The 27,190-nt window shown below is 68.8% G+C and overlaps 1 protein-coding gene across 2 annotated transcripts in view; it reads left to right on the top strand.

Annotated features, from left to right (window-relative positions):
• SARDH (sarcosine dehydrogenase) overlaps positions 1 to 26,811 on the top strand; it is a 39,193-nt gene extending 12,382 nt beyond the window's left edge. For both annotated transcript variants that reach the window (XM_054584136.1, XM_054584135.1), the window contains exons 8-22: positions 888 to 992; positions 1,950 to 2,079; positions 3,170 to 3,256; positions 3,515 to 3,605; positions 4,264 to 4,405; positions 4,659 to 4,742; positions 6,545 to 6,658; positions 10,429 to 10,567; positions 10,952 to 11,065; positions 12,325 to 12,472; positions 16,007 to 16,100; positions 24,400 to 24,562; positions 24,898 to 25,066; positions 25,990 to 26,125; positions 26,655 to 26,811. In XM_054584136.1, the coding sequence (XP_054440111.1) occupies positions 888 to 992; positions 1,950 to 2,079; positions 3,170 to 3,256; positions 3,515 to 3,605; positions 4,264 to 4,405; positions 4,659 to 4,742; positions 6,545 to 6,658; positions 10,429 to 10,567; positions 10,952 to 11,065; positions 12,325 to 12,472; positions 16,007 to 16,100; positions 24,400 to 24,562; positions 24,898 to 25,066; positions 25,990 to 26,125; positions 26,655 to 26,780 (1,842 nt within the window). In that variant the 3' untranslated portion in view covers positions 26,781 to 26,811. The remainder of the gene's footprint in view (positions 1 to 887; positions 993 to 1,949; positions 2,080 to 3,169; positions 3,257 to 3,514; positions 3,606 to 4,263; positions 4,406 to 4,658; positions 4,743 to 6,544; positions 6,659 to 10,428; positions 10,568 to 10,951; positions 11,066 to 12,324; positions 12,473 to 16,006; positions 16,101 to 24,399; positions 24,563 to 24,897; positions 25,067 to 25,989; positions 26,126 to 26,654) is intronic.
• The last annotated feature ends 379 nt before the right edge of the window (positions 26,812 to 27,190 follow it).

Below are 27,190 nucleotides of genomic sequence, written 5' to 3'. Positions count from 1 at the left end.
GGGCCCGATCTCCTCCCGTTTCTGAACCTCCTTTGCCCGCAGGCCGACCGGCAGCCGGACAGGCAGCAGGAGGGCCCCTTGCGGGGGTTGCGGGAAAGCCCTCTCCTTCTCTGGGGGACCCGGTGTCGGCCTCCGGAGCCTTCTCTGGGCCACGTGGTGCCTCCCCAGAAGCAGCTCCAGCCTGCTGTGGGGGGAGGGGTGCGGCTCACCCCACCTTCCCCGGCCGGCAGTGCCTGGGGACCCCTGACTCCAGAGCCAGACCTCGGGCCTCCCGCTGGGCGGCGCAGGGCCCTCGGCTGCCCCGGTGGGGGTGGGGGGACCTGGGCCCAGCTGCTCAGAAAGGACCCTAGGCCGCCTTCCTGTTCACATCCGGGCACGCACGCGCGCGCGCACACACACACACACACACATGCGCGCACACCCATCCTGCCCGTCACCCCACGCAGAGGGACCCGGGCCGGCCTCCCGCTCAGTCCCTGCAGGCTGGAGGGGCGGGGGCGGCGCACTGACCTGCTTGTTCAGTCCCCCGTCCCCCAAACCCCAGCTGCAGCGCGGCCCTCGCTGTCCCCCTGCACCCCCCACCCCCCTGTGTTGCTGGGATGTCCCTCCTGCTCCCTTCTCCCTCCGCTCCCCCTGCGCCCTCCCCTCGCTCCCTCCCCCTCCCCCTCCCCCTCCTTCATTCCCTCCCTTTTCACGTCTTTGCAGCCCTTTTATGGGGTGTGGGGAAGGAGAGACTGGCGTGATGCTGGTCTGTCCGCTGGGCACCCTGAGGCCCCGGTCCCCTCTGCCCTCGGGGCCGGACGGCGAGGAGGAGGCTGGTGGGCCCTCTGTGCGCCCGGGACCCCTGGGGGGGCGCTGACCCATGGCCTCTCCGCTCTGCCCTCCAGAACATGCCCAACGTCCGTGACCACGACGCCTCGGTCTACCTCCGCCTGCAGGGGGATGCCTTGTCCGTGGGCGGCTACGAGGCGAACCCCATCTTCTGGGAGGAGGTGAGGCGCGCAGGGAGCAGGGGAGGGGAGCGGGGCCTCGGCTCCGCGCGGGAGGCCCTCCCGAAGCTCCTCAGCGCTGCCCCTCAAGGGTCAAACCCCGGGAGGGCCTGGCACACAGGGCGACCCAGGCCCGGGGCAGCTGGGGGGCCGCCCTCAAAGCAGCAGCAGCTGGAGGCTGCAAAATAGTGAAATGGCAGCTTTCGAAGAACGTGAGGACGTTTCCATCCATCGGCCAACAACCCTGTGGCCCCTACCCCACCCCACCTGCGGCTGCAGCAGCGTCACCCCAGCCTGGGCTGCGCCCCTGGCAGCTTCTGGACTTGAGTGCAGACCCGGTGGCCCCTCGGCCACCTCGGGCACGTGTGGGCCACCCTCGCTCTTCTCTTCAGGCATTTAGTCCGAAACTGAATGACTAACTGACCAACGTGGGCTAGGTCCTGTTTTACTTTCTGGGGAAAGAGGGAAACAAAAATAAAAGTCCCTGTCCCAGGAGGCCTGTATTTTGGTGGGGAGACATACAACAAAGAAGTCATGAGGGCTCACTGAGGAGGTGGCCCTGAGCAGGGCCTGCGGAGAGCAAGGCAGGTGAGGGGCTGCCCAGGTGGAGGTGAAGGCCCGAGGCCAAGCTTGCCCGTCTCAAAGGCTGAAGGCAGGCCCGTGGGGCTGGGGGCCGGCGGTCGCTGTGGGCAGGGCCGGCTCACAGAGGGCTTCGCAGACCACAGTGGGGCTCGGGGACCCACCGGAAGCTCAGGGGCAAGAGGGGGCGTGATCCAACTTAGGGGAGCGGGTTGCGGGAGGGCGGGGAAGCAGGGCCCGCGGGAGAGCTGGGCAGGGAGCGACCGGCCCGCTGCAGGCTTGGGGACGGGGAGACAGGCCGAGGGTACCGTAGGGGACCGGGCATCCCTGCCGCTTCCGGGGGCGGTGTCCCAGGGCCCATCCCCGCCTCCCCCCACCCAGGTGTCGGACAACTTTGCTTTCGGCCTCTTCGACCTGGACTGGGACGTGTTCACCCAGCACATTGAAGGGGCCATCAACCGGGTGCCCGTGCTGGAGAAGACAGGGGTCAAGTCCACAGTCTGTGGCCCAGGTGAGTGGGGCGGCCTGGGGCGGGGCGGGGCGGCTTCGGGTCACCTGGCTGACCCCGGGGGCTGCCTGTGCCCGGCAGGAGCCGGGAGTCCCTGCACTTTCTCGCCTCCTCCCAGCGGCCTGGGTGGCAGGCACTGCTCCACTGCTCTCTGCAGGCCGGAGGCCGGGGCTTGGCAGGGGCAGGAACCTGCCCCCAACGGGCACACGGCTGGGCTTCTGGCCGCCCCAGCAGGAGCACCTCCTGGCGTCCCGGGCTGGGCCCCAACCGCCACCCGACTCGCCTCTGGGCCTCGGCTGGGTCACCTGTAAAGCGGGCTAAGCGAGGACCCTGCTCACAGGACTGAAGGCCACCGTGCAGCCCAGCCCCAGTCCCCAGCTCTCCTGCTTTCCAGAATGTTCCATCCGGCTGGCCGGGACCCGGGGCCGTCGGCCGCACTCCCGAGGGTGGACGGACAGGCGCCGACCCGGCCCTGCTCTCTGCCCCAGGGAGAGCTGGACCAAGGGGTTGGCGCAGAAACAGGACTGGGACGGGGCGTCCAGTTCCCAGGTCCCCAGACGGCAGGCGGAGCACAGCCCCCGCCCCCGCCCCGCCCCCGCAGGCCGGGGGCGCAGACCCACAGAGCCGAAGTGCTTGGCCGGGCCACCAGCTCGAGCCTCTGCAGGCTGCCCGCCCGGGCCAGGCCTCGGGACACAGTGCTGAGCAGAGCCCTGCCCTGGCCCACTGGTGCTCACGGTCCAACGGGCAGGAGCGACCGGTGACAAGCCGGCAGGAAGATGGGGCGGGGAGGGGGGCCGTGCGCTGTGCCGGGCGTGCCGGGGGAGGCCCCTTGGCGGCGACAGAACGCAGGAGGCGGCGAGGCTCACCCGGACCCGTACGGAGAAGTCGGCTCAGGGCGACGGTTCTGGCCGTAACTCTGGAGGCACCCCGGGGACGGGGGCAAGAGCAACCTGGGAGGCTCCCTGGAAGAAGTGGCACTGAGCTGGGTCCCGAGGGTGGGGAGGGCCTGGAGGAAGGAGGCGCTTGGAGAGCCCCGCCTCTCGGGGACCTGCCGCTGCGGCCACTGGGTGATGCAGCCCCTCCCTTCCCACAGAGTCCTTCACCCCCGATCACAAGCCCCTGATGGGAGAGGCACCCGAGCTGCGAGGGTTCTTCCTGGGCTGCGGCTTCAACAGTGCAGGTGAGCGCAGCCCCCGGCACCGCGTGGCCTCGCCGCCCCTTCTCCGAGTTCCCCGGGGGTCTGAGGGGCTGGCCCCGGAGCCCTGCGTCCCCCGTACCCCGGACAGGGGTGGAGACAGGGAGGCCTGCAGGGACCGGTGGGGCCCCATTAGAAGGCAGGCTGCACCCCGGGTGTGCGGTCCCAGGCCCGGGGAGCGATGCTGTGAACCGGGGTGAGCAGCCCTGGGGCGGACTGCCCACCGTGGCTCCACGCCTGCAGGGATGATGCTGGGCGGCGGCTGCGGCCAGGAGCTGGCCCACTGGATCGTCCACGGACGCCCGGAGAAGGACATGTACGGCTACGACATCAGGCACGTGCACAGTGAAGTCCGTGGGCCGGGGGTTGGGGCGCGGGCGGCAGGGGCCTCCTTGCCAGCTGCCCCTGGGGCTGGAGCATGCGGTCAATAGGCAGGGCTGTTGAAAAGGAGCCTCCCTGGAAATCCGGAGGGCTTCTGGGAGGAGGAGGCAGCAGGGGAAGACAGGGAGGAAGGCTGGCAGCCTGGCCGGTGCCGGGGGCCAAGGGTCCGGCAGCTCCATGCCCTTTGCAAGTTCCGGGGCCTGCAGCCCGTGTCTTGCCCCGCCTGCCAGATGGCTCCAGGACCAGCAGCGGGACCCGGTCTCTCGCTGGGCGGATGGGGCGGCTGAGGCCCGGGAGTGAGTGGGTGGCGTGGGGCGCCTGGCACAGGCTGCCCAGCTGCGAGGCTGAGCTGGGGGGAGGGTTGTTCGCAGGTGAGCGTCCAGGTGGACGAGCCAGCGGATGGCAGCCCCGCGGCGGTGCCCACGGAGAGGCGGGCGGAGGGGCCGTGGGGGGAGGGCGAACGGAGAGCCAGGAGCTCCTCCTGACGTCCGAACCCCCGGGAGGGCTCTGGCAGGGGAGCTGAGGGTCCGGCTGTGCCCCGGGGCCCCCGTCCTTGGCCGGCCCTTCCCCGCCAGGCCCCCGGCGGTGACGGTCCCCTGCGCCCGCAACAGGCGCTTCCACCACTCGCTCACCGGCCACCGCCGCTGGATCCGCGAGCGCAGCCACGAGTCCTACGCCAAGAACTACTCCGTGGTCTTCCCCCACGACGAGCCCCTGGCCGGCCGCAACGTGAGGCGGGACCCTCTGCACGAGGTGCCCGCTCTGCGCCGGCCCCGCCCCGGGAGGGGTGTGGGTGACAGAGTGCACGCGGGACCCCACCTGCGGGGCAGCTGGGGACGGGGTGGCGCGTGCGCTCCCAGGTGCTTCTGGCAGAAGGTGCGCAGAGCGCGCGCCTGGGGAGCCCTCTGGGGCGCCAGCGGGGGCGGGGCAGACTCGGCTGCTGCCCGCCTGGCCTGGCGTGCGGGCGTCTGACCCGGCGTGAAGGGCGCTGTCCTCCCCCACCCAGGAGCTGGTCGCGCGGGGCTGCGTGTTCCAGGAGCGGCACGGCTGGGAGCGGCCAGGATGGTTTCACCCAGGAGGCGCGGCTCCGGTGAGCACCCCCCACCGCCGCCCACACCTCCCCTCCCGCGGTGCCCGCTGCTGGGCTCTCCACCGGCGCAGCCTGCCCGCCGGCTGCCCGCCTGCCCGTGACCCCGGGGCCCTTCCTCTGCGGGGCTCCCCATGGGCGACCCCTCTTCCGCAGGGGCCGGGCCTGCCTGGTCCAGATGGTCCCCAGGCAGCGCCTGCTCCTGGGGGCGGGGGGCGGGGCGGCAGGTCAGCACACGCGACCCCTCGCGCAGGCTGCAGGAGAAACTAGAGCATCGTCTCATGATTTTGTTCCTATATTTTTGGCAACTGCTACTGCTCGTCTTTGTGAGTGGGAGGACCGAGCAGAGCACTGGGCCTTCTGTGCGTTCCTGTGTGAGCTGGGTCCTCACAGCGTCCCGGCCTCTGGGGGCGGCCCACCCCCCGCCCCAGAGAGGAGAGTCACCACCCCCGGCTCGGAGCCCCTGGGGCCGGGCGTCCGGGGCAGGCCCTGGGGCGCTTTCGCCCGACCGGGGACGCAGTCGGTCCTGATTTGAACAAGTTGGAACCGCTCTCCTGTTGCTGCTTTGCCCTGTCTGGTGCAGCCCGTTTCCACCCCCACAGCAGCCCGTGGCCCCAGGCGGGCGTGTGGTGGCCGTCGCCGGGCGCTCGGGGGCCGGGCCTCCCGGCACAAACCTCGGGGTGGCCTGGGAGAGCAGAGGAGCCCGAGTGCCTGGAGACGCAGGCGGAGCGGCTGCCTCTCGGGGCGGAGGCGGGGCCGCTCGACCTGCAGGCCGACCCTCTCCCCCGCAAGTCCGTGGGCAAGGGGAGGAAACAGGAGTGGGAATCGGGGACACGCCCTGGGCCGCGAGGTGGGCAGGCTCCCACCTGGGGCCATCCTGGGAGTCCGGGGCACCGGGCGAGCAGACGACCCCCACGTCCCTGACCCGCAGCCAGGCCGCAGTGGCTGGGGTGTCCCTCTGACGTCTCAGGGGCCGGGGGGCCGAACCTGGCCGAGCCGGGGACTCTGGTGAAGGGGCCCCCCCCCGGAGGCCGGGGGCCCGGCTGGCGCTGGGGCAGCAGAGAGCCCCGGCTCAGGGTGACCCTCATGGTCAGCTCTCATCTGTGGAAAGGAGGGGAGACTGGGCGGGGGGGAGCTGGTGGGCTGGCTCCCACCTTTCAAGCAGCCAGTGCAACGAGGAGGAGGAGGAGGAGGAGGAGGAGGGGGAGGAAGGGGAGGGGCGGGCAGGAGCGGGCCGGGTTGCTGGCTGGCCCAGCACAGGACATGTTAGGACAAGAGGCGGCCGAAGAGCCAGCCTCGGGCCACCCGGGGTCATGCTAAGCTCTGGCCCGTGCTCACTGTGACCCGGGATATTGTACTATCTCTGTGCCTCGGTTTCCACGCTGTAGAAAGGACCCTCCTCCTCGGGAGAGGGCCGGGCCCAGAGCAGGGCGGGGTCCCGGATCGCCGTGGCAACGGCCTCGGGCGTGGTGCCGGGCGTCCGCGCCTTGTCCCCGGCCCCGGCCTCCCCGCTGCCTTGGCATGGAGTGATGGTGGCCCTGAGGTCCTGTCGGCCCGCCCCGCCTCCCCCCTGTGAGGACACCCAGCTTCTTCCCCTTCCTCCCGGGGCCCCTCAAAGACCTGCCACCCGGCCGCGTGGGGATCACGGGGCCCCCCGTGCACATGGTCCCGGAGCGCCCGCACCCGCCGCCGCCGCCCTCCCGTGTCCGCAACGCGCTCGCCTGGTCGCGAGGCAGCGCGGACAGGGCAGGCGGGCGGGGAGGAGGGAGGAGGCGGGGACCAGGGACGACTGCGCCCTTCCCCAGGTCCTGCACTACGACTACTACGGGGCTTACGGGAACGAGGCGCACAAGGACTACGCCTACAACCGGCTGCTGGGGGACGACTACACCTTCGACTTCCCGCCCCACCACGACGTGGTAGGTAGCCCTCCCGCCCCGCCCCGCCCCGCCCCCGCCCCATGTCCCGCAGGCCTGGCCCGGCACAGCTCCGGCCCTGGCGCCCGCTGTGGCCTGTCCCTGTTTGGGGCCAACTCCGTTTCCGGGAGCGACAGGTGACGCGTTCCTCTCCCACGCAGCTCCCTCCGTGGGTGCCAAGACGCGGCCGGCCGCTCGGCTCGAGGGCAAGGCTGCTGCCGGGCTGGGGTCTGGCTGCGTGGCTTCCGCCTCCCCGAGCCTCCGTCCGTCTGCCCTGGGAGCTGTTTGGGGGGCCGTGCGAGCTTTTGCGAGAGGCCTCCTCTTCTTTCTGGGGCCCCGCGTGGTGGGCTCCCCCCGCAGCCCTCACAGAACAGGACCCCCCTGGGACAAGCAGAGGGGTCCCGGGGTGGGGGTGGGGGGCGTGCTCTGGGGCCTGTTCGCTGCCCCTTGTGCTCCAGGCAGGGTCGGTGGGCAGGTGGGGCTGGTCCGACAGGGCGCCTGGCGGCTCACAGCCCCTCGCCCAAGCGCCTGGCTCCCCACTCCTGTTGAGGGGGAGGTGACAAGGTTGGGGCCGGGCCTTCCCCCGAGTCTGCAGCACACGGGGGGGTGCTCACCGGCAGCCTTTGCAGAAGACACAATGCAGGGTGCTCTGCCGTCCCGTGCCGCAGTTACCAAGTCGCACGGTGCTGTCCCGATACCCTCGGCTGACTGGAGTGCCGGGCGACGTCCGCTCACGCCTCCGTGCGCGAGTGGGGCCGAGGCCCGAGCCCAGGGTCCCCAGAGCCCAGGGAGGCCTGGGAAGCACCCCTGTGGGGCCCCGGCTGGGCGCCTGAGGGTCAGGCAGCAAGAACGGTGCCCTGGGCCCGGGACGCACGCAGACCCGCGGGGCCCCTCGCTCAGGGGCGCCCTGGCCGGCCTCAGCGCCCCGTGGTCGCGCCTGGACACTCTCAATGCTTTCAAACGAGGACCCACAGGTCCGTGTGCACTGAGCCCCACAATCCGGCAGCCACCTCGAAGGGAAGGGACCCCGACGCGGCTTCCGTAGGGAAGCCCCGTTAAAGGCCTCGAAGGGAGCCTCGCAGAGGACCGGGAGGCGTGAGTGTGTGAAGCTCAGAGTCCCCTGGGCGCCTCTGAGGAGGGAGCGGGGCTCCGTCTGGCACCTCCGCACCGCAGCTTCCGAGGCTGGCGGGCGTTCTGCCTGCGAGGACGCGGGAGCGGGAAGGGGTGCCAACTTGGCTCCCGGCTGCGTGCAGCCCGCGCGTCCTCGGAGTGAGCAGCTGCCCGGGCCCGGGAGGCAGCAGGCAGCCCAGGCAGCGGCTTCGGGTTTGGTCGAGGCCCAGCACTGCAAGCGGAGGCGCCCACAGCGGTGGCCGGAGCTCCGTGAAGGGCGACGTGTCTGTGGGGTGGGGGAGGGGCGCGCCCCAGTGTCCAGGGCGCGGGCGCGGGCAGACCCCACGGGGGCTGTTGGAGCACCGGCTCTCGGGGGAGAAGCCGGCACCCCTGTGCGGGCCAGTTTCCCTGGGGCGGACCCTCCCACCGTCCTCTCGGTCCGACCCGCCCACGGGGCCTGGGCGCAGAGTTGGGGAGACGCACGGCCGCCCCCTCTCAGGGTCGTGCGCGGCCCAGCAGCCTGGCGGCCTGGGTGGCGCTGCCGTCCCCGGCCGTCCGCCCTGCGTGCTGCTGTGGGCGTGTGTGTACAAGCCTGTGTGCGGACAGGTGTGTGCGGACAGGTGTGCGCTTCTCTCGGGCAGAGGGACGGCACCCAGCCGTGGAGCCGCTGGTCCTGCGCTGGCTCGGGGTTGACGTTTTGAGGCGCTGCCAGCTGTCTTCCAGAGCGGCCGCACCGTGTACACCCGCGCCGGCCGTGCGGGGGCTCCAGCGTCTCCGCGGCCTCGCTGGCGCTTGTGGTCGTCCGTTGGAGGGGCGCCTGCGGGTCGCGTGTCTCTGGTGCCGGCAGGTGTTCGCACCTTAGCAGGGGCTCGTTCGTTTCTTGTTTGGAGAAACGTCATTCACGTCCTTGCTCATATTTAAATTGTGTTATTTAACTTATCTTTCCATCATGAGGGTCTTTTATATATTCCGATACAAGCCCTTTGTCAGGTGTATGATTCGCAAATGTTCTCTCCCGTTCTGGGGGCGTCTCCCCGCTTGCGCAATGGCGCCGCTGGAGCGTAGGAATCCCCAGTTCTCGCGAGGTACAGCCGATGCGTGTTCCTTGGTCCCTTGGGCCTTCGGTGCCCGTTTAGGAAGGCGTTTCCTCACCCAGGTTCACGAAGGCTCACTCTCATTGCCTCCCTCTGAGAATTTTGCAGCTTTAGCCCTACTACTTGGGTCTGTGGTCCATTTTGACCAGGTTTTGTGGGTGGTGTGAGGGAGGGGCCCAGCGTGATTCTTGCAGGGGGGCTTCGGCCGCCCCGCATGCTGGCTGGAGAGTACTCCTTCCCCCGCGGGATTGCCTGGCCACCTGGTGGAGAGGAGCCCCCCCGGGTGGATTTCTGGACCTTGGGTCCGACTCTGCCGAGCCCACTGTCTCGCTGTATGTTACACCCCTACGTCTTGCGCCAGTAGCTTTGTGGTAGTTTTGAACTCAGAGAGTGTGGGTCCTCCACTTGTTTTTAAAGGCTATTCTGGGTGCCTCGCATTTTCATCCAAACTTCAGGGCGAGCCGTCAGCGTCCCCACAAGGCCAGCGGAGGTTTCGGGGGGCTGTGCTGACAGAGCGGGCCAGCGGGGCAGGGTCCCCGCTTAGCGACAGGGAGCCTCTCCCAGACCCGGGACGTCGCCCCACTCACTTGGGTCTCCTTTGACTCCTTTCCAAATATTTTTTCGTCTTTAGATGAAATTTTATGCGTCTTTTGATAAATTTATTCATAAGCACGTCAGCGCTCTTTTTGACGTAAACGGAATTACTTGCTGAGTTTCACTTTGGATTGTTCGTTGCTAGTGGGTAGAAATACGACCGTTTCTGAGTGTTGTCATACGTTCACCTCGTGACCTGCAGGCTTGGTGAGGCGTTTCCTTAGTTCTGACCGGTTTTCAGTGAGTGGGTGAGGATTTCCCAGATGCGAGATCTTGTCGTCTGCAAATAGCGGCGGTTTTCCTCCTCCCTCTCCGGGTGGGTGCCTCTCATCCCTCCTTCTTGCCGGAGTGGCCTGGCGAGGGCCCCTGGGAGGCGGCGGAGCCGGGGCCGCACCCTGCCGCTCAGTCGCGGGGACGTCTCGTCCGGGTCGGCAGCGGCAGCCGCGGGTTCCTGCTCCCGCTGCAGCCGGCTCTCCTCCCGTGCTGGGCTCGCTTGGCCTTGTCCTGAGCGGGAGCTGGGTCTTGTCAAACGCGTTTTCTGCATTGGTTCTTGCTTTCCTTCTGCTTCCTTTGGGTTTAACTTGCTCTTCTTTTCTGGTCTCAAAGCGGAAGGTTAGGGTCCTGCTCTGGGCGGCTTCTCGAACGTCAGCGTCCATGGGTGCGAAGGCCGCGCCCATGGGTTTCCACGTGTTGTGAGCTTATCACCCCTCACCTCACGGTGCTTCCTAGTTCCCCTTGCGATGCCTTTGCTCAGCCTCCTGGTGATTCAGGAGCATGTTGTTTAACGGCACTTATTTGAGAATTTTCCAATGTCCTTCTACCGCGTCTGGTTTTACGGCCGAGGGACGGCCATGGGCACGTCCCCTGTGCTCGGGGAGAATGCCGCAGGGTTCCTGAGCCAGAGGGGACGCAAGGGAGGCTCAGGGGGGGTGGTGGCCCCCCTCAGAGCCCAGCGTGCACCCTGGAATCTTGCAGATCAAGCGGGAGTGCCTGGCCTGCCGCGGGGCCGCGGCCGTCTTCAACATGTCCTACTTCGGCAAGTTCTACCTGCTGGGCGTGGATGCGGGGAAGGCCGCCGACTGGCTCTTCTCCGCCGACGTCAGCCGACCCCCAGGTATGAGGTCTGGGCTGGGTCCGCCCCGCCCCCGTGCAGCGCCAGGCGGAGCTCCGTGGGCACAGCCCTGGGCACCGGGAGAAGGTGGCAGCTGACCCCGTCGCCTCTGGGCTCCTCCCGCCCATGGCCCTGCCCGGGGCCCTTGCCGCCGACACCCAGGCACGGGGACAGGGCAGCCCCCCCTCATGCTGGTCCCCCTGGGGGGATGGCAGCGTGGGGGACCTGCCGCCCCCTTAAGGCCGTGGTGGCATCGCCGCGCTGCAGGCTCTTTCCGGGGCTCCCTGACATGCGGTTCTCCGGACGTGCGTGCGGCCTGTGCTGAGCTCTGTGTGGCTCCCGGTGGCACGGACGGAGGGACCGACAGATGGCCTTGCTCCCACCCAGGCTCCACCGTGTACACCTGCATGCTGAACGCGCGCGGCGGCACCGAGAGTGACCTGACCGTCAGCCGCCTGGCCCCTGGCCCTGAGGTCGCCCCCCTCGCCCCTGCCTTTGAAGGTAAGCGGGTCAGAGGCCTGGCGTCCCCGGTGGGACTCAGGGTCCCCAGGGCGGGGGTCGAGCTGTGGCCAGGCCCTGGGAGAGGGAGGCGAGGCTAGAGGCAGGGGTTCACTGGCCAGTGACAGCCCAAGGGGTCCCCGGGGGTCAGGCCGGAGCATGCGGGACCCAGCAGGAAAAACAGGAAGGTTCTGGCCCACGTGGGGTCCGTATCTCTGCTGGGGGCGGGGCGGGGCGGTGGGTCAGGCTTGCCTCGCTGCCCATGGGGTCCTTGCGGTTGATTTGGGAGCCGAGGGCTGGCGGGTTCTCCTGGGCCTCGGAGGTGGCTGCTGAACTCAGTGTCACCAGAGTAGCCCTGGCCGGCGAGAGGCTGCAGCGGACGCGCGGCTGGGAGCATGGGGGAGGGTCGCCTGGGGGCCGTGGCTCCTGCTGTGGCTGACGTGGCAGCCAGGAAAGCCATGGGCTTAGCCAGCACACGTGTGCCCCGTGCAAGCATGGAGTCCTCCGCCCGTTTTCCCCCTCAACCGTGATTTGTGGGGACGATGCAGCCGGTGGGGCCTCCCGGGCCTCGCTGTGGACGGTCCAGACAGACGGGCACGGGTCGGGGGTCTGTGAGAACAGTGGGTGAACGTGGGGGTTGGGAGGGCACGGGTGATGGGCGGTCGTGGGCAGCGGCTGAGCCAGGGTGAGGAAGGCTTCCCGGAGGCGGTGACGTCTGGCCAGGCCTGCGCTGCGAAGGGTCCGAGCGGGAACCTGGCGGTGGCCGGGGGGCCGGGAGTGGCCTCCCCGAGCCCCGGTCCCCGACGTGGGCAAGGCGGGAATCCGGGAGATCGGGCGCGTGGGAACGTGGAGCGAAGTGGAAGCCGGCGAGCACCTGAGCCGCAGAGAGGACAGGACATGCGTCCGGGCTGCCCGGCCCCGGCTGAGGTGCTACGCAGACTCTCCCGTGGCGACGGGGTGTCACGGCGCCTCTGCTTTCCTGCGTCAGGAACCTCTTTGGAAAGTGAAAAGCCTCAGACTCTCCCAGAAAAGCCCTCGGGGGTCCCCCGCCCCAGCCCCTGCCCCCAGCGACGGTCCCATGTTTTGTCCTGGGTGCCGTGGAAACCGAGGGCCCGGGGCGCGGGCTGGGCCGGTCACTGAGCTCCGGTGGGTCGGTCACGTTCAAGGAAAGAGCGCTTGTTTTCTCGGCGCAGAGGCGCAGGCCGCCCTTGCGGCCGGCCCCGTCCCCCAGTCCTGCTCCAGGTCTGGCGCTTCTCTTCCAGGGGACGGCTTCTACCTGGCCGTGGGCGGGGCCGTGGCCCAGCACAACTGGTCCCACATCACCACGGTGCTGCAGGACCGGGGGTTCCGGTGCCAGCTCATCGACCGCTCGGAGGACCTGGGCATGATCAGCATCCAGGGCCCGGCCAGGTGAGGACGGGGCGGGGGGGGCCAAGCAGCGGGGCGCACCTGCGGCCCTGACCCTGGTCCCTCGCCGGGGACACGCGACCAGAGCCCCTCCCCAGTCCCGAGTGGGATAGTCTGCCGGCCGAGCTATCTGCTGAACTGGAGACCCCGTTCCGGGTCACTCATTTCCAAAGCTCCAGGGTCAGAAAGCCCTTCACGTGAGAATCAGGCCGAACCCGCCAGGGAGCCAGTGAGTCTGAGGACTCAGGGGTCACGGAAGGGTCCCTGGGTCACTGGTACAGTCTGAGGATTCGGTGTGCCTCCCAGCAGTGGGCGGAGCCCAGCCGGCTTCCGCCGGCTCCCTGGGCTGAGAAGAGCGCCCACACTGAGAAGTCACCGTGCTCACCTCCCCAGGCGCCACTGGGGATGGGATAGGAGGGGTCATTCGCTCATTCATTGGTTTTATAAGTATTGATAGGACATTCCCATCCACAGCCCAGGAGAGGGGAGGGTCACAGCAAAGCGGCCCCAGGGCAGGTGGCTTTGGCAAGGCCCTTCTGTCTGCGGCTTCGGAGGCAGCTGGGGGACAGGCGAGGAAGCGCCATGCGGTGACAGCCACCAAGCAGCCCCTGCTGCGTGCCCGCCCTGGGCCGGCGGCCTCCCTCCCAGGCCGAGCCGTAGCTGCCTTTGTGGGCGCCGCTCGGGCACAGGGCTGACGCGCGCTGCGTGCTGGCCGAACAAGCGAATCAGGGCGGAGGGGGTTGCGTGCTTGAACTGTTTGATTTCCGGCTGCCCCGGAGACCCTAACCTGTAACAGGGACGTTCGGGCATAGCCCCAGAGGAAATGCGGGATCAAGCCCCGGAGCGGTCTGGGGGGACAGCCGGTGAAGTCCCCATGGCAGGAGACGCCTGGCCTGTGTGTGTGTGTGTGCGTGTGCGTGTGTGCGCGTGCGCACGGCAGGGGGCGTAGGCAGAAGGCAGCAAAGCTGCTCATTTGGGTGGAGCTGGGGGGCTGAGCTGAGAGACCTGGCTCGGGCTCTGACAGGGTCTCTGATTCTGAGATAGGGGACGGAACCTCACAGGCATGTGAGGGTCTCAGGGGCAGGTGAAGCAGAGGTTTCGCAGAGGGGGCGATGGGCTGGATCCCCATGGTCAGTGGATCAGCAGGACGAGGACAGAGTTGACCGCTGGGGGCGGAACAGCGGTGCCTGCGGAGGACTTGATGGGAGCTGCCTGAGGGCCGGCCGGAGAGAGGGCGGGGAGGGTCGGTGGGGGTCGGAGTGCGCAGGGCGGCGGACGGCCCCCCGGCAGCGAGAGCAGCCGCGCTAGACAGTGCCCAGCGCCCGCCCGCAGGAGCCCCGGGCGGGGGTGGCTGGGTTCCGCTTCTGCCCTGGGTGGCCCGGCCTCCCCATCGTCGGGGCGAATGGGTGTGGGGGTCCTGCCCCCGCCCCAGCTCGAGGCCTGGCTCTTGGAACTCGGGGCTTCACAGACACGGTGGCCTTGGGCGGGAGCAGGGGAGTGACTCGCTGCTGCAGGCGGCTGGTGCCGTGGCCCCCGCAGGGCGACCACCCCCCGCCTCCTGGGAATTCCCCACCCTTCGCCGGCACACACAACCCCGGGCCTCTTGTGTGAACGACGACGTCCCCACCGCCGCCGACCAGGGCTACGCTCTCTGAGGGATGAGGAAGCGCTTCCCACAGCGCCCGGGCCCAGGGGCGCCGTGCGACGCTGTCGGGCAGAACTTTCGGGAAAGTCTCCATAACGGGCAGGACGGTGGCGCCGGGCCCTCCATGGCCATGGAGCCCTTGCAATGGAGCGGATGCGCCTGCGGGTCTTTGGTTTTATTTTGAGAGGGGCGGGGGAGAGAGAGGGGGAGAGAGAGAGAGAGAGAGAGGTATCGATGCACTCACTGGTTTCCCCTGTACGTGCCCTGACCAAGGACCGAACCCACAACTGTGGCAGGTCAGCGTGATGCGCTACCCCGTGGGGCTACCTGGCCAGGGCAGAGTTTTATTTATTTATTTTCAGAGAGAGGGGAAGGGCGGGAGAAAGGGAGGGAGAGAAACGTCCCTGTGTGGCTGTCTCTTGCATGTCCCCTACTGGGGACCGGCCCGCAACCCAGGCCTGTGCTCTGCCTGGGTTCGAACCAGTGACCTTTTGGTTCACAGGCTGGCGCTCAGCCCACTGAGCCACACCAGCCAGGGCTGGCGTTTTTAATTTTAATCAACTCCAGTGGCCACGCGTGGCTGGTGGAGGCGGCACAGAAGCAAACATCAGTTCTAATTATCAGCACGTGTTGTCTTGCTGATTCCTCGCAAGGGCCCTGTGGGGCTGCCCGGGGGAGCAGCCGGGAGCCAGGGAGGGCGGGGGCGGGGCTGCGAGTGGAGGAGCTGGGACTTGAACCAGAGCCTCTGGCCCAGAACGTGTGCTCTCCAGCGCCACCTGCTGGCACCCAGGGGAGGGATGGCCACCGGCTCCCCAGAAGGAGCTCCCCAGGCCTGGGCGCCAGCTGCCAGTCCTCGCCCCCTTGGCCTGGGCGGGATGGGTGCCCGGAGCCACGGTGGCCCTCGCGCTGCCGAGCCCCTTCAAACCCTGGGCCTGGCGAGGAAACCACTGGAGTGGCCCCCGCCCCAGCGTCCCTTGGGGCCGCAGACAGGACCTGCCCTGTGGGGTCGGGGTCTGGGTTCTCTGGTGCTGGCTCCCCATGGGTCCCAGGAAGGGAGAGGTTGTTCCGGAAGGACCTGGGCCCCTGGGGCCGGCACGGGTGGGCAGCTCTTAGCACCACAGGCATGGGCCTGTGGGTGGGCAGTGGCCCCCGTGCCCTGCGGACCCCCTGTGGGACAGGAGTGGGGGGCTATCTCTTGCCAGTGGGGCGCTCGCCCTGCGGTGCAAGGTCAGGCTGTTCTCAGCCGGCCTGTTTTCCCAGCACCCTCTCTGTGCCGGCGCGGAGCGGGCACACCCACGGCGGGAACACCCTGGTGGGGCGCACCTGACCAGACTCAGGGAGTCGGGGAGGACTTCCTGGAGGAGGCGGCAGCCGGGCCGAGGCCTGAACAGTGACTAAGGGCCGGGTCAGGGGAGGGGGTGGGAGTGGGGAGGGTGCAGAAGGAGTGAACCACGCCAGCAGGGAGGCGAGGGGCTGGGGGCCCGGGAAGTGGTGTCCAGGGACACAGGGAGGTCTCGGCAGCGTGGACGCCAGCCTGCGGGCACGCGGGGTGGGGGTGGGAGTGAGCCCTGCCCTCAGGGGCTCCCGTGGGATGCGGGTAGGCAACCGTCGGGGCCCCGGTTCGCCCACCTGGGGAAGGCGCGCCTTGCGGGGGCATCTGCGGGCCCGGCCTCCAGCCGGGTCTGCTGCTGCTCCGTCGTTCTGACCTGCGTTTGGTGCCTGTGCGCCTCAGCGCGCTTTCACGACGGCCGCGTCTGCTGTCGGCGGTCCCGTGAGGACAGGGCTTGTCCTGCGTGCCGCTCTGTCCCCCGCGCGCTCCCGGGGCAGGGCACGCGCCCAGGTGCGCCCAGGGAGCGTTTGCTGACCGACCGACCGACCTTGCTTTCTCGCAGCCGGGCCGTTCTCCAGGAGGTGCTCGACACAGACCTGAGCAACGAGGCCTTCCCGTTCTCCACCCACAAGCTGGTGAGGGCCGCCGGGCACCTGGTGAGTTCCCGCCGCCCTCTGCGCTGTGGGCGGCCGCCGCTGCGCGCTGCAAGGAGGGGGCCTGGGGCTGGACGTGGGAACCCCCGTGCCCTCGGGCAAGGCCCTCTGCCTCCCCGGACCTTGGCCCCCCCGGTCAGGTAGAGACCACGGTCCTGCCCGCCGGCCGTCCGGACCTCCCAGGGCCGACGGGTCCTCGCTGGGTGCCCGCTGAGCCGCACCCGGTGCCCGGGCCCCCGGGGGCTCCGTCCTGCGCTTCCGCCGGGAAGGCAGCCTCAGTCGTGCCGCCCGCACGGCCGCCCACGGTGTCCCCTCCCGGGAGGGGCAGGGTGGCCGTCACTGCCTCTGCCTCCTTGGGGTGACAGGGCTGCCGACAGTGGGGCTCCAGCAGGTCCCCGCCTCCCCCGAGGAGCTCGTCCTCCGGTGGCAAGTCCCTCCCCGGACCCCGGCGTGCCGGGTGGGGAAGGGGCGCTGCTCGGGGTGGGGGGCCCCGCCCATCCCAGGAGCACCCCCGCCTCCCAGCGCAGACAGTGTAAGACCCGGGCCCGAAGCTTCTGAGACCTCGGACAGCGTCAGGGCTCCCTCAGAGGCCCCGGGGCCAGGGCCCCGGCCCAGCGCCGCGTCCAGCACGTCCCTTTCCCGGCCTCGGGGTCCTTGCCGGAAACGAGGGACCGCGCACTCCGTGCTGCCGTCCTGAGGCCGAGGGCGGGCGAGGGGAGCGTGACAGGAAGAGTCCCACCGGCCACTATCTGCTGCGGGCCCTGCGTCCCGGGCCCTGCCCCAGGCCCGCTCACCCGCGGGCTGTCCGCGGGCCCTCACGACAGTGCGGGCGCTCCGCCGTCACAGGCGGCTTGGCCGCGGCACGCGGACGTTCTCGAACATTCTGTGGCGGGGCCGTCCTGGGCGCTGCACGGTGTGTAGCAGCGACCCGGGCCTCCAGCCGCCCCCTGGTGCGGAGGCCACAAATGGGTCCAGACGGGAGGGATGTCCCCGGGGGACAGAATCGCCCACAAGCAGGTCGGGTTACCCACAAGCAGGGGCGGCCCGCACGCGGGCGCGGTCACAGCCTTGGGCGCGTTACCCCGAGGACGGGCTTCCTCCCGGGGGGCTCGGAGCGGGTCCCCAAGGCGGCCCAGCCCACAGGACAAGAAGCACAAACAAACGCGTGTGAATGAAGCAGATGCGGCCGTGAGGGCGGGCTGGGCAGACAGACAGACGGCCAGGCAGACGGCCCTTTTCTCATCTCACACGCTCGCCTGGGGCTCTGGGCGGGCAGCGTGCGGGGGGACCCTGGGGGGGCCCTCCTGGCCGGCGCAGGGGCTGGGGTCGGGACGCGTCTGGGTCCTGTTAGCAAATACACGGCATCGCGATGACATCGGTGAAGAGGCTGCCAGAGAGGGACGGGACACAGGCAGGACGGGGGAGCCGGCCGGGGGGCTGGCGGGGCTCCGCTCCCGCCTGCGCTCTCCGGAGGCCGCGCTGGGGAGCGGGAAGCTGGGGTGGGGGGGTCCTCTGTCTAGCTCGCTTCCTGCCCCCTTGGTGCAGAGCAGCCTGCTGGGACCAGAGAGGCGGGGCACGCTGCGAGGGCACCGCAGCTCACCTGCAGGCCGCCGGACCCGGCCTGCCCCGCGGCAGCATGGCCGGTGGGCCCCCACGGAGTCGCTGCAGTGCCCGGCCTGGCCCCTGACGGGCTCTGGTGTGTGAAGGGGGTGGGGCGTGGGGGCTGCGAGGCTGGGAGTCCGCTCCGCCTGCTTGAGGCTCGGGGCTGGAGGAGGAGCGGAGCAGGTGGGGACCCTCCTCTCTCCGCAGCCGCCCCGACCGCCGCCCCGGGCCGCCCCGTGGCTGGCTGGCTGCGCCTTGGTCTGCGGGGCCCGGGAGCCAGGCTGGTGGAAGCAGAGGCCAGACTTCAGAATGGATCTCTCCCGGGGGTACCAGGCAGAGACGCAGGCCAAATACAGACGAGTGAAGGAAACCCTAACTCTGAGAGACAGACAGACACGGGCGCCGCGGAGCTTCCCCCCGTCGGCTGTCCCAGCCGCTGACTGAGCCTGGGAACAGGGGCAGGGTTGCCCCACGTGTGCGCCGGTGCACGCACCTCGCCCCCTACAACACTCGGCAGTCGGTCCGTTGTCCGTTTCACTGTTCCCTGAGAACCCCGCCGTCCCGCTCGGCCCTGCGCGCCCTGGGCTTGCCCGTGGACAGCGGGGCCGCACCTGCCCCTCGGACGAGCCCCGGGTCGGGTGTCCCTCAGGCCCGCTCCTTCCACAGCCCCGACTGTCGACCTAAGACAGAACCGGGACCCAGAGACGGTCATCCTGGGCCATCTGCGTGGGCGTGGCGTTCTCTGTCTCCTCCCTAGTGCTGTCCTGGTCCTCCGGGGACAGGAACACAAGCGGAGACGTCCGCAGCATCCTCGGCCTCCGGAGATAAGCCCCGTCCGCTCATGCTTGGCCAGGCTGGGCTCTCCCTGAGCTCTGGCATTTTCTCCTAAACGGAAGGACCCTACGGCTGACGCTGAGCTTCCCTTCCCGCCCTGCCCCTGCCCTGCCCCCGGGCTCTGGGATGAAAGCCGGCGCGTTGGCGGGGAGCCGACCCGGTGTGGGCACGGAGCGGGACCCCGGGCTCCGGGTGGCGCTGCTGTGCTCGGGGTGGGAACTGGGTCAGCGCAGAGCCCGAGGGCTCGGGGCAACGTCACCCCAGCGCTCAGCTGAGCTGGGGGCCAGCAGGCCCAGCTTCCCGGCCTGCCTCAGCCTTCCTTGGGGCAGCTCTCCAGGCCTCAGTTTCCCCTCTGGAGGGCCAAGGCTACACAACGTCTCAGATCCTTCCTGGGCTGCCCCACAAGTCTGTGCAGACGTCCCGAATTCCCCTGGCCCCGGGGGGATTTCACAGTCTCCTACATGAGGTCTTGTCTTGGCTCTGGTGCGTGTTGGCGCCCCATCCCTCAACGCGAAGAGACGTCGGGGCCGGAGCACGGGGCCGGGCCAAGAATTTATGGGAGATCGTTGGACTCCGGCCAACCAGATGCGGGAGAGGAATGTGTTCCTGTGTAATCGGCAAGGCCCCCGGTCGCAGCGTGCGGAGTGGCGCGGGCCCGCGCCCAGGACCACAGCGTGGCCCGAGGTGGGTGGGCAGGCGCCGGCCGCGGCCCACCGGCGGTGGGGCCGAAGGGCGACCCCGGCTGAGCGCCGTCCCCGGCGGAGCGGTATCACTGTTGTGCAACAGTTCTCTGAGATGCCTGGCTGGGCTCCAGGCGACCGCGATCTGCATTCCTAGAGGAAGAACAGAGGGCGGGAGGCGCTGTCCCCTCGGCAGCCAGCTGACCAGATGTCCTCGCTTCCCATGTGCTGGCCTCGAGGCCGCTGTGGTTCCCAGGGGGGCCGCTGTCCCGGCGTGGTCGCCGAGGCTGACGGGAGTCCGGGCCCCTCGGCCGGCACAGGCCCCGCTGCAGGGCCATGGGCACGGGGCTGCGAGCTCGGCTGCAGACGTGGCGACACAGCGGTTTTCTCCCGAAAATCAACTTCAGGTCTAAAGGAAACTGAGTTTCTTTTCCCGACACTGTGGGGCCCGCGCCGTGGATTCCGTCTCTCCAGGCGAAGGCTGCCCCCCGCTGTGCACCCTGCAGACCGCTGGGGGCACCGGGACGAGGCCCCGCCCCGCGGAGACTGCCTTTGCCAGTCGGGTTTTAGCGGCTGAATAATCCTCGTGTTGCACGGCCTGTACGCAGTCGCCGGGCGCCAGGCAACAGGGGCGCGCAAGCCACTACTCAAGGCGTCCCACGGTGGGCGGTGCTGTCTTCTCGCTGTGAGCGCGGGGACAGATGTGGTTGGAAGCAGGTTGATGGCACTGAGGGACCCTGGGCGCCCGCGTTGGGGACTCTGGCCTCCTCCAGGGCAGCCCCCCCCCCCCCAGCTGCAGGGAGCACCGGGTGTCTGACTCCGCAGCCCTGCCCTGGTCGGTGGGTGCAGGCGGCGGTGGCGTCCTGGGGTGGCCCACGGCTCCGTCAGCAGCTTGAAGCCCAGCTCCAGGCCCGCGGGGAAGGCTTCCCTCCGAGGAGCGTCCGGGGCCCGGTCTGCGACCGGCCCGGCCCTTGGGGGGCTGGGGGAGGAGGCCCCGGGCCGGACGTTTCCGCGGAGCTTTTCAGATCCTCAGGGAGGGTCAGGTCTGTGAGGCGTGGTTTGAGCATCGCACCTTCGATTTATTCTCATTCTTGGAAAATTGGTTTCCAGTCACGATCCTCAGCACGGCCAGCACCGCCAGCCCATGAGCGTACTTGCCAGGCTGCTGGGAGGGATCACACGCCGCCCCCGCCCCCGTAGCGGAACATTCTAGGGTCAAGGACGCCTTTGGAGCCTTCAGAGGGTTTTAAAACAAAGAGATTCTCTGAATTTACCGCCCCCTCGCTTCCCCCTCTCCTGTGGGTTCGGGGCCCCGGGCCCCGAGCGCTGCCTGTGCTCCGGTCCAAGCCCATCCCCTGCCTCGGGGCCCCCGGGACCCTCACGTGTTTAAGGGGCGACGGGGTTTGGTGGGTGTGTGCGCTGTGTCGGGGTGCTGCGGCGCACCAAGCGCCCTGGAGACGTGTAAACCGCGTGAGCCCGTGTGACCTGAGAGGGGCGTGCAGGCCTGCGTCCGGGGGCACCTGCGCGAGCCCCGCAGAGTTGCCCGGAGAGGCGCGCCCCAGGCTGTGCTGATGGTGCAGAGCCTCCGTGGGGGCGGCGTGGCCTTGGGTCCGAGCTAAGACAGGGCCTGGCACCTGCCTGGACTCGAGTCAGAGCCACCTTCAAGGGAAGCTGGCGGGGAGTGGGCGACGCACCCAGCACGACGCCAAGCCCCCCAGCCCCCCTTTACTGAAACCGGAGCGTATTCCCCTCCCACCCCACAACAGTGCGCTTGAGTGAGCCCGCGGAGCACGCTGTGTGGCCCTGCGCCCGAGGGCGTGCACCCCCTCGCTTCCGCCGTCCTGGCGCCCAGACCACCGAGAAAGGACACATGGCATCCCTCCGGGCTGTGGGCGCCCATCCACGGGGAAATGCGTGTTCGTTTTGTTTTAATCATTGTAACCTTTTCTTTTTTTAAATGAGAGGCGAAGGGAGGGAGAAAGAGGGAAAGGAACATCCACGTGTGGCTGCCTCTCGTGCGCCCCCTGCTGGGTACCCGGCCCCCAGCCCGGGCCTGGGCCCTGACTGGGCCCCTTTGGTTCGCAGGCCGATGCCCAGTCCCCTGAGCCGCGCCTGCCGGGGCCCGCCCGTAAGCCTGTGGTTTTGTGGGGTTGAGCGCATTCACCAGGCAGCAGACGCCCCCGTTTTTGTCCTGCACACGGGGAACTGCCTGTTCATGCAACGGCTCCAGTTCCTCCCCTCCCCCGGCTCCGAATAACCTCCCTCTGCTTTCTGCCCCAATGCGTCCGACCCCTTTAGACACCTCACGGGAGCGGGACCCAGAGCGTGCCCTCCTGTGACTGGCGTATCTCAGGAGCGTGACGCCCTCCCGGTTCTCCCGCTGCGGCAGGCGTCCGGCGCTCTTCCTCTTCAGGGGTCCGTATTGTACTTTGTCCGCCCGTCAGCCACCGACAGGCCCTCAGGCGGCTCCCCCCTCCTGGCTGCGGTGACCGGGGTCTGCCCGTATCGACCCAAGGCCTTGCCCCCAATTCTTCCGGCTGCGCACCTGGAAATAGGAGGGCCGGACATACGGCGGTTTTATTGTTAATTTCTCAGTAAACCGCCGTCCCGTTTTCCCTAGAAGCCGCACCGTTACATTCCCACCAGCCGTGCCCAGGGGTCCGATGTCTCCACGCCGTTGCCAAGGCTGGAGGTTTGGGGGCTGTTACTTGAATAGTAGCCGTCCTAATAGGGATTAGGTCGTATCTCATTGTGGTCTTTATTTGCATATCTCTAATTACTAGTGACGGGGGACCGTCTTTTCAGGTGCTTATGGGCCACCTGTGCGTCCTCGCTGAGGAAATGTCCGTTCACCTCTTTGACTCGTTTCTTAATCAGGTTGTGCGTTTTGTTGCTGAGTTGTAGGAGTTCTTTAGAGGTTCTGGGTGTTCAGCCCACGGGGACGTTCGGTTTTCCGGCACTGCACGCGAGGGGACACTTCTGGGCGCTCGTCCCGACCCTGTCGGCTTGTTCGTTTGGTCTTACGCCAGTGGCCCCGCGGTTTTGATCGCAGCAGCTTTGTAGTGAGTTTGAAACCAGGAAGCTGACGTATCCAGGCTTGTCCCTCTTTTCCAAGATAGTTTTGGCCATTTGAGGTTCCCTGCGATTCTGTATGAATGTTCGGGGGGGTTCTTCTATTTCTGCCAAACACGCATTGGATTTTGACAGAGACGGCAGTAAGCCTGTGGGCCGCTTTGAGTAGTATTGGTATCGTAATGACACAGAGCCTTTCACTCCATGAACGTGGGGTATCTTTCCATGTATTTCTAGCCTTCCTCTCCTTCACCAAAGTTTTGTAGCGTTCCGTGTACAAGTCCTTCACCTCCATGGCTGGGTTTGTTCTTAAGTATTTTATCCTTCGCGACGCTACTGTAAATGGGTTGGTTTATTGAGTTCCCTTTTGGATTGTCCGGGGTCAGTGTATAGAAGCAGCACCAACTTTTGCGTGTAGATCCCGTATCCCACAGCCTTGCTGAACTTCTTCATTAGCTCCAACAGAATCTGGGGGGCTCTTCACGGTGAGAAAATGATTTCCGCAAAACCCGGTTGAAGCCTGTCGACGACCCCCCACAGTTCTGTGACTCCACCCGCTGCCTCTGGTCCCCGCGCCGGGCTCTGCCCGAACAGGGGTCCCTCGGGGCTGGCTTAGAAAGTGAGCCCAGGCCCGGGTGCTGGGCCCCGCCCCCCGCTGCGCCCCCCACCCCACATTGAGTAGATGTGGCCCCGAGGCCGACTCACAGCCTGCGTTCCCGATGTCCTCCACTCGGCGTCTTCCCTTCAGAAGAAGCGAGGACGCCCCATCTCCACTGCTTCAGCGGAGACAGGGAGAGCTGTCCCGAGAGTCGGTGACTCTGTGACCTTGGAAAGGCACCCGGAGTTCCCCAGACTCGCTCCCTCACAGTGCTGGGACCAGGGGTCCGCCGGCCCCTGTTTCTTTCCTTCCCTCGGAACGCATTGCTCAGCCCGTCAGGGGGCCAGGCCTGCGGCCCCTACCCCACCTCCCGCCGGCCTTGCTGGGCTCTCAGGGCTGGAGAAGGGGCTTTGTCCCGCCCCCGAATTCCTTGGGATCCAAAGAGAGCCCATGAGCTGGGGCGTGCGCGTGTCTGACCGAACCCCGCCGCCGGCTGCCAGGGGCGCGTGTCGCGGAGGCCCTTGCTGCCGCCGCTCGAGGTCGGCCCGAGCCCGAGGCCTCCGAGATCAGCGCGTGGCCGACCGGGCCATCTCTGTCGGCCGTGGCTCGCACCAGGGAAGCCGGAAAATGTCAGCAGTGTATTTTCTGTGTCAACTTTGAGTGTTTTGAGAGGCGGGGCAAATCGCGACTCAGCACATCGGTGCTGTTTCCAAAGCTTTCCGAATGTGGTCCCCGCATGGCGGCAGGACGGCCCTGTCTGGGGCGGAGGCACTGCTCTGTCCTCGGGGGCGCGGCCTCCATGCTCCTGGGCGGGAGCTGCTCGGGCGGACCCTCGAGCTCCGAGCAGCGACCTCTGTGACCAAGCTGGACGTCCCCGGGCGGAGTGCTCGGGCCTCACCCTTGGGGACACCGTGGGTTCGGGATTTGCCTGAAGGTCTGGAAGCAGACGCCAGTTGCTGGGTGTCCGAACGACATGCAACCAAACCCAACGTGCTGGATGAGCCACAGCCCCTGGGCCGGCGTCACCCCGGCGGGCGGTGGCCCCATGCGCGGGTAAGAGGGGCGCACGCACCCAGAGGCCAGCTGTCCCCGGCCGACCTGCCTGTGCCAGGCCAGACATTGGGTCCCAAATCCCACGACAAGGATCCTGATAAGAGACAAAGACAAGACAGGCGCAAAGGCGAGGCCCCGGGACAATGCAGGTGGAGACCCGGCGACAGGACCGAGGCCGGGGAGCACCCAGGAGCTGGGAGAGGCCGGAGGGTCCCCGCGGCCCCGGGACCGTCCCACAGTCGCTCAGAAGAGCCGAGGCCTGGGCACCGCGTGTCCACCTTCTCCCATGCACGGCATGGACCCCCCACCCCCGCCCCCCTTAAAGATTTCCAGGGGGCGCCGGGCGCGTGCCTCGGGGGACCCCACGTTTGGGGGCGGGTGGGCACCGCCGCCCCTGCGTGGCAGCGGAGCTCCGCCGCGGCGTCCGGCGGTGGCCGCGTGCGAGCCGTGACTGTCCCCCCAGGTTCGGGCCATGAGGCTGTCCTTCGTCGGGGAGCTGGGCTGGGAGCTGCACATCCCGGCGCCGTCCTGCCTGCCTGTGTACCGGGCTGTGCTGGCGGCGGGGGCCAAGCACGGCCTGGTCGACGCGGGCTACCGGGCCATCGACTCCCTGAGCATCGAGAAAGGTGAGCACAGCTCCGATCGGGCTGGCGGGCGGCCCGGGCCCCCGGAGGCCGAGGAGCCCCCGCGACACTCGCCACCGGGTCCTTTCCTCACATGACGCCGGCCGTGACGCCGGTGTTCCACCCGGCGGGCACGGTGCAGGAACCCCGGACCCCTGCCCTCGGACAGCGACGGGGACAGGGCGGGCTGGGTTCGGAGCCAGTGCCCCGGTTCCTCGGGGCCCTCGGGCCCTGCGTCCGCCCTCCTGCGACGTCCCGGCTATGGGGCGAACACGGGAAGCCGGTGGGTGTCCGGCCCCGGGGCCCTGAGCCGCGTCTCCCCCGCGCCCCCACCCCAGGATACCGGCACTGGCACGCGGACCTGCGGCCGGACGACAGCCCCCTGGAGGCCGGCCTGGCCTTCACCTGCAAGCTCAAGTCCGCCGTCCCCTTCCTGGGGCGCGAGGCCCTGGAGCAACAGAGGGCGGCGGGCCTCCGCCGGCGCCTGGTGTGCTTCACTGTGGACGAGTGAGTGTCCGCCGCCCTGGGTCCGTCCGGGGTGGGTCGGCAGGGCCCTCCCCGGTGCGCATTTCAAGAGAGAAAGCTCCCGCGCGGACCCAGGCTGCGGGCTGGGGGGTGACAACCCTGTCACTGAGCTGGGAGTGGGACAGTGCGGGGAGAGCCAGGCTGGGGCCGCCATCGCCCCTTACATAGGGAGGCCGCCGGTGCCACGGGACGGGGGGCTCAGGCCGGCCACGCAGCAGAGGTGTGGAGAGCCCCGTCTTGGGGGACGGCCCCTCACCCCCTGCGCTCCCCCGAGGGCCGGCGCTGAGCACGGGCTTGGCTACAGGCTGGGAGCCAGGCCCAGGGCGTCCCTGGGTTGGGCCTCCTGGGCCCCCCGGGCTGGGTCGCCCTGGAAGGGCCACACATGCCGGCGTCCGCCCCGTCCCTGGACAGCGAGGCTCCGGCCCTGCTGATCTGGGGCCCACAGCTCCCTTTCCAACGCGGCGTCCGGTGCGGCCGTGGGGTGGGCGGGGCGGAGGGGGAGCGGGGCTGTGCCTTGTCCCCACCCTGGCCCTGCGGCCCCCCCGGCTCCTGCCAGCCGGTCTCGGCTGGGCCGCCGCCCCAGCAGCCGCGCCTCTGTGGTTTGGGGGCGGAGGCGTGGAAGGGGTCCGCTTCGGAGGGAGGCGGCCGGGATGCCGGCTGGGGCGTCGCAGGGAACGCCCGCCCCTGGCTCTGGGCCGTGGCGAAGCAGGTGGCTCCTGAGCCCATTTCCGTGCACAGAGCCTGTGGGACGAGAGGGACGTCCAAGGAGACAAGGACACACTTACAGAACCTCCCGTCCCCTCCGCGCCCAGGGGGCACACGGACTCCAGCCCACTCCCCTCTCTCCTCCCGCGTACCCCGTCGGGAGGGGCCCCGGCCCCAGCTCTCCCTACTGCATCTTCCAGGAAGGTGCCCATGTTCGGCCTGGAGGCCATCTGGAGGAACGGCCGCGTGGTGGGCCACGTGCGCAGGGCCGACTTTGGCTTCGCCATCGACAAGACCATCGCCTACGGCTACATCCGGGACCCCAGCGGCGGGCCGGTGAGTCCTGCTCTGCAGCCCTGCGAGGGGGCCCGGGGCGCATGAGAGCAAGGACCCCATGCCAGCGCTGGGTCGTCGCTGTGTCAGGTGTCTGAGGGCACCGGAGGCCACCCACGGGGGCACAGGGGGCCCTGAGCCCCACCGCACACATCACGGCTCGGGAGCCTGGCCTGGAAGTGGCCTCCCTCCTACCGCTGCTGCCCCGTGCAAAGCCCTCCTGGTGTTTCCTTGTTCCCCCAGTCCTGAGTTCCCAGACGGAGGGGCCCCCCGATGTGCTCTGTGTGGCCCGGCCCTGGGTGTCATCGCTGGCAGCCCTCGGCTCTGCCGACCCGGGAGCGCAAGCCCACGCAGGGGCGGGGCGGGGCGGAGCCTACCCCCTCGGGCCGCTCCTCCGTGCAGACGAGGGTCTCGGCCGGGGACTGGCTGACCGCGGGGAGGCGAGGCCGAGGCTCTGCTCCTGAGGCACAGGCCGGTGGGAGCGCCGTGTAACAAAGTGGCGGGCGCCAGCGTCCCCCTCCTGTGCTCCTAGGTCTCCCCGGACTTCGTGAAGAGCGGGGACTACAGCCTGGAAAGGATGGGGGTGACCTACCCCGCCCAGGCCCACCTGAAGTCCCCCTTCGACCCCGACAACAAGAGGGTGAAGGGGATCTATTGATGGGGCCGGGGGGCGGGGCCTGGGCTGCTCAGGGGGCCAGCGACCCCGCCCCCGCCCCTGCCCCGGCTCCCACGGGGCCCGCTGCACCCTGGCCCCGGCCAGAACTTGGGCCCTCCCTGCCAACGCCCCCCAATAGATACAGACAGAAAGGCGGAGAGGGTCACCGACCAAAAGGTAGTCTCTAGCCCGCCCAATCCCCACCCCCGTCAAACAGACCTGCAACGTCTTGGGCTCATCAGGGACAATGAAAAACCCCTCAGAAGGTGTGTGGTCAACGTCAACAAGCCCAGCATAAGGGGCTTCACCTGCCACTCGGAGCTTCGGAGGCCCCCCAGGTGCCTCCGGGATCGGGCCGAGCAGGACTGAGTAGTAACGGCCGTCTCGGGCACGGCGCGGAGGGCAGAGCGCGC

Source organism: Pteronotus mesoamericanus, unplaced genomic scaffold (assembly GCF_021234165.1).
Source record: "Pteronotus mesoamericanus isolate MK-2021 breed Mesoamerican mustached bat unplaced genomic scaffold, CSHL_Meso_final contig_78, whole genome shotgun sequence".
In the NCBI taxonomy this organism is placed as follows: Eukaryota; Metazoa; Chordata; class Mammalia; order Chiroptera; family Mormoopidae; genus Pteronotus; species Pteronotus mesoamericanus.
This window is presented reverse-complemented; position numbering and strand designations above follow the sequence as displayed.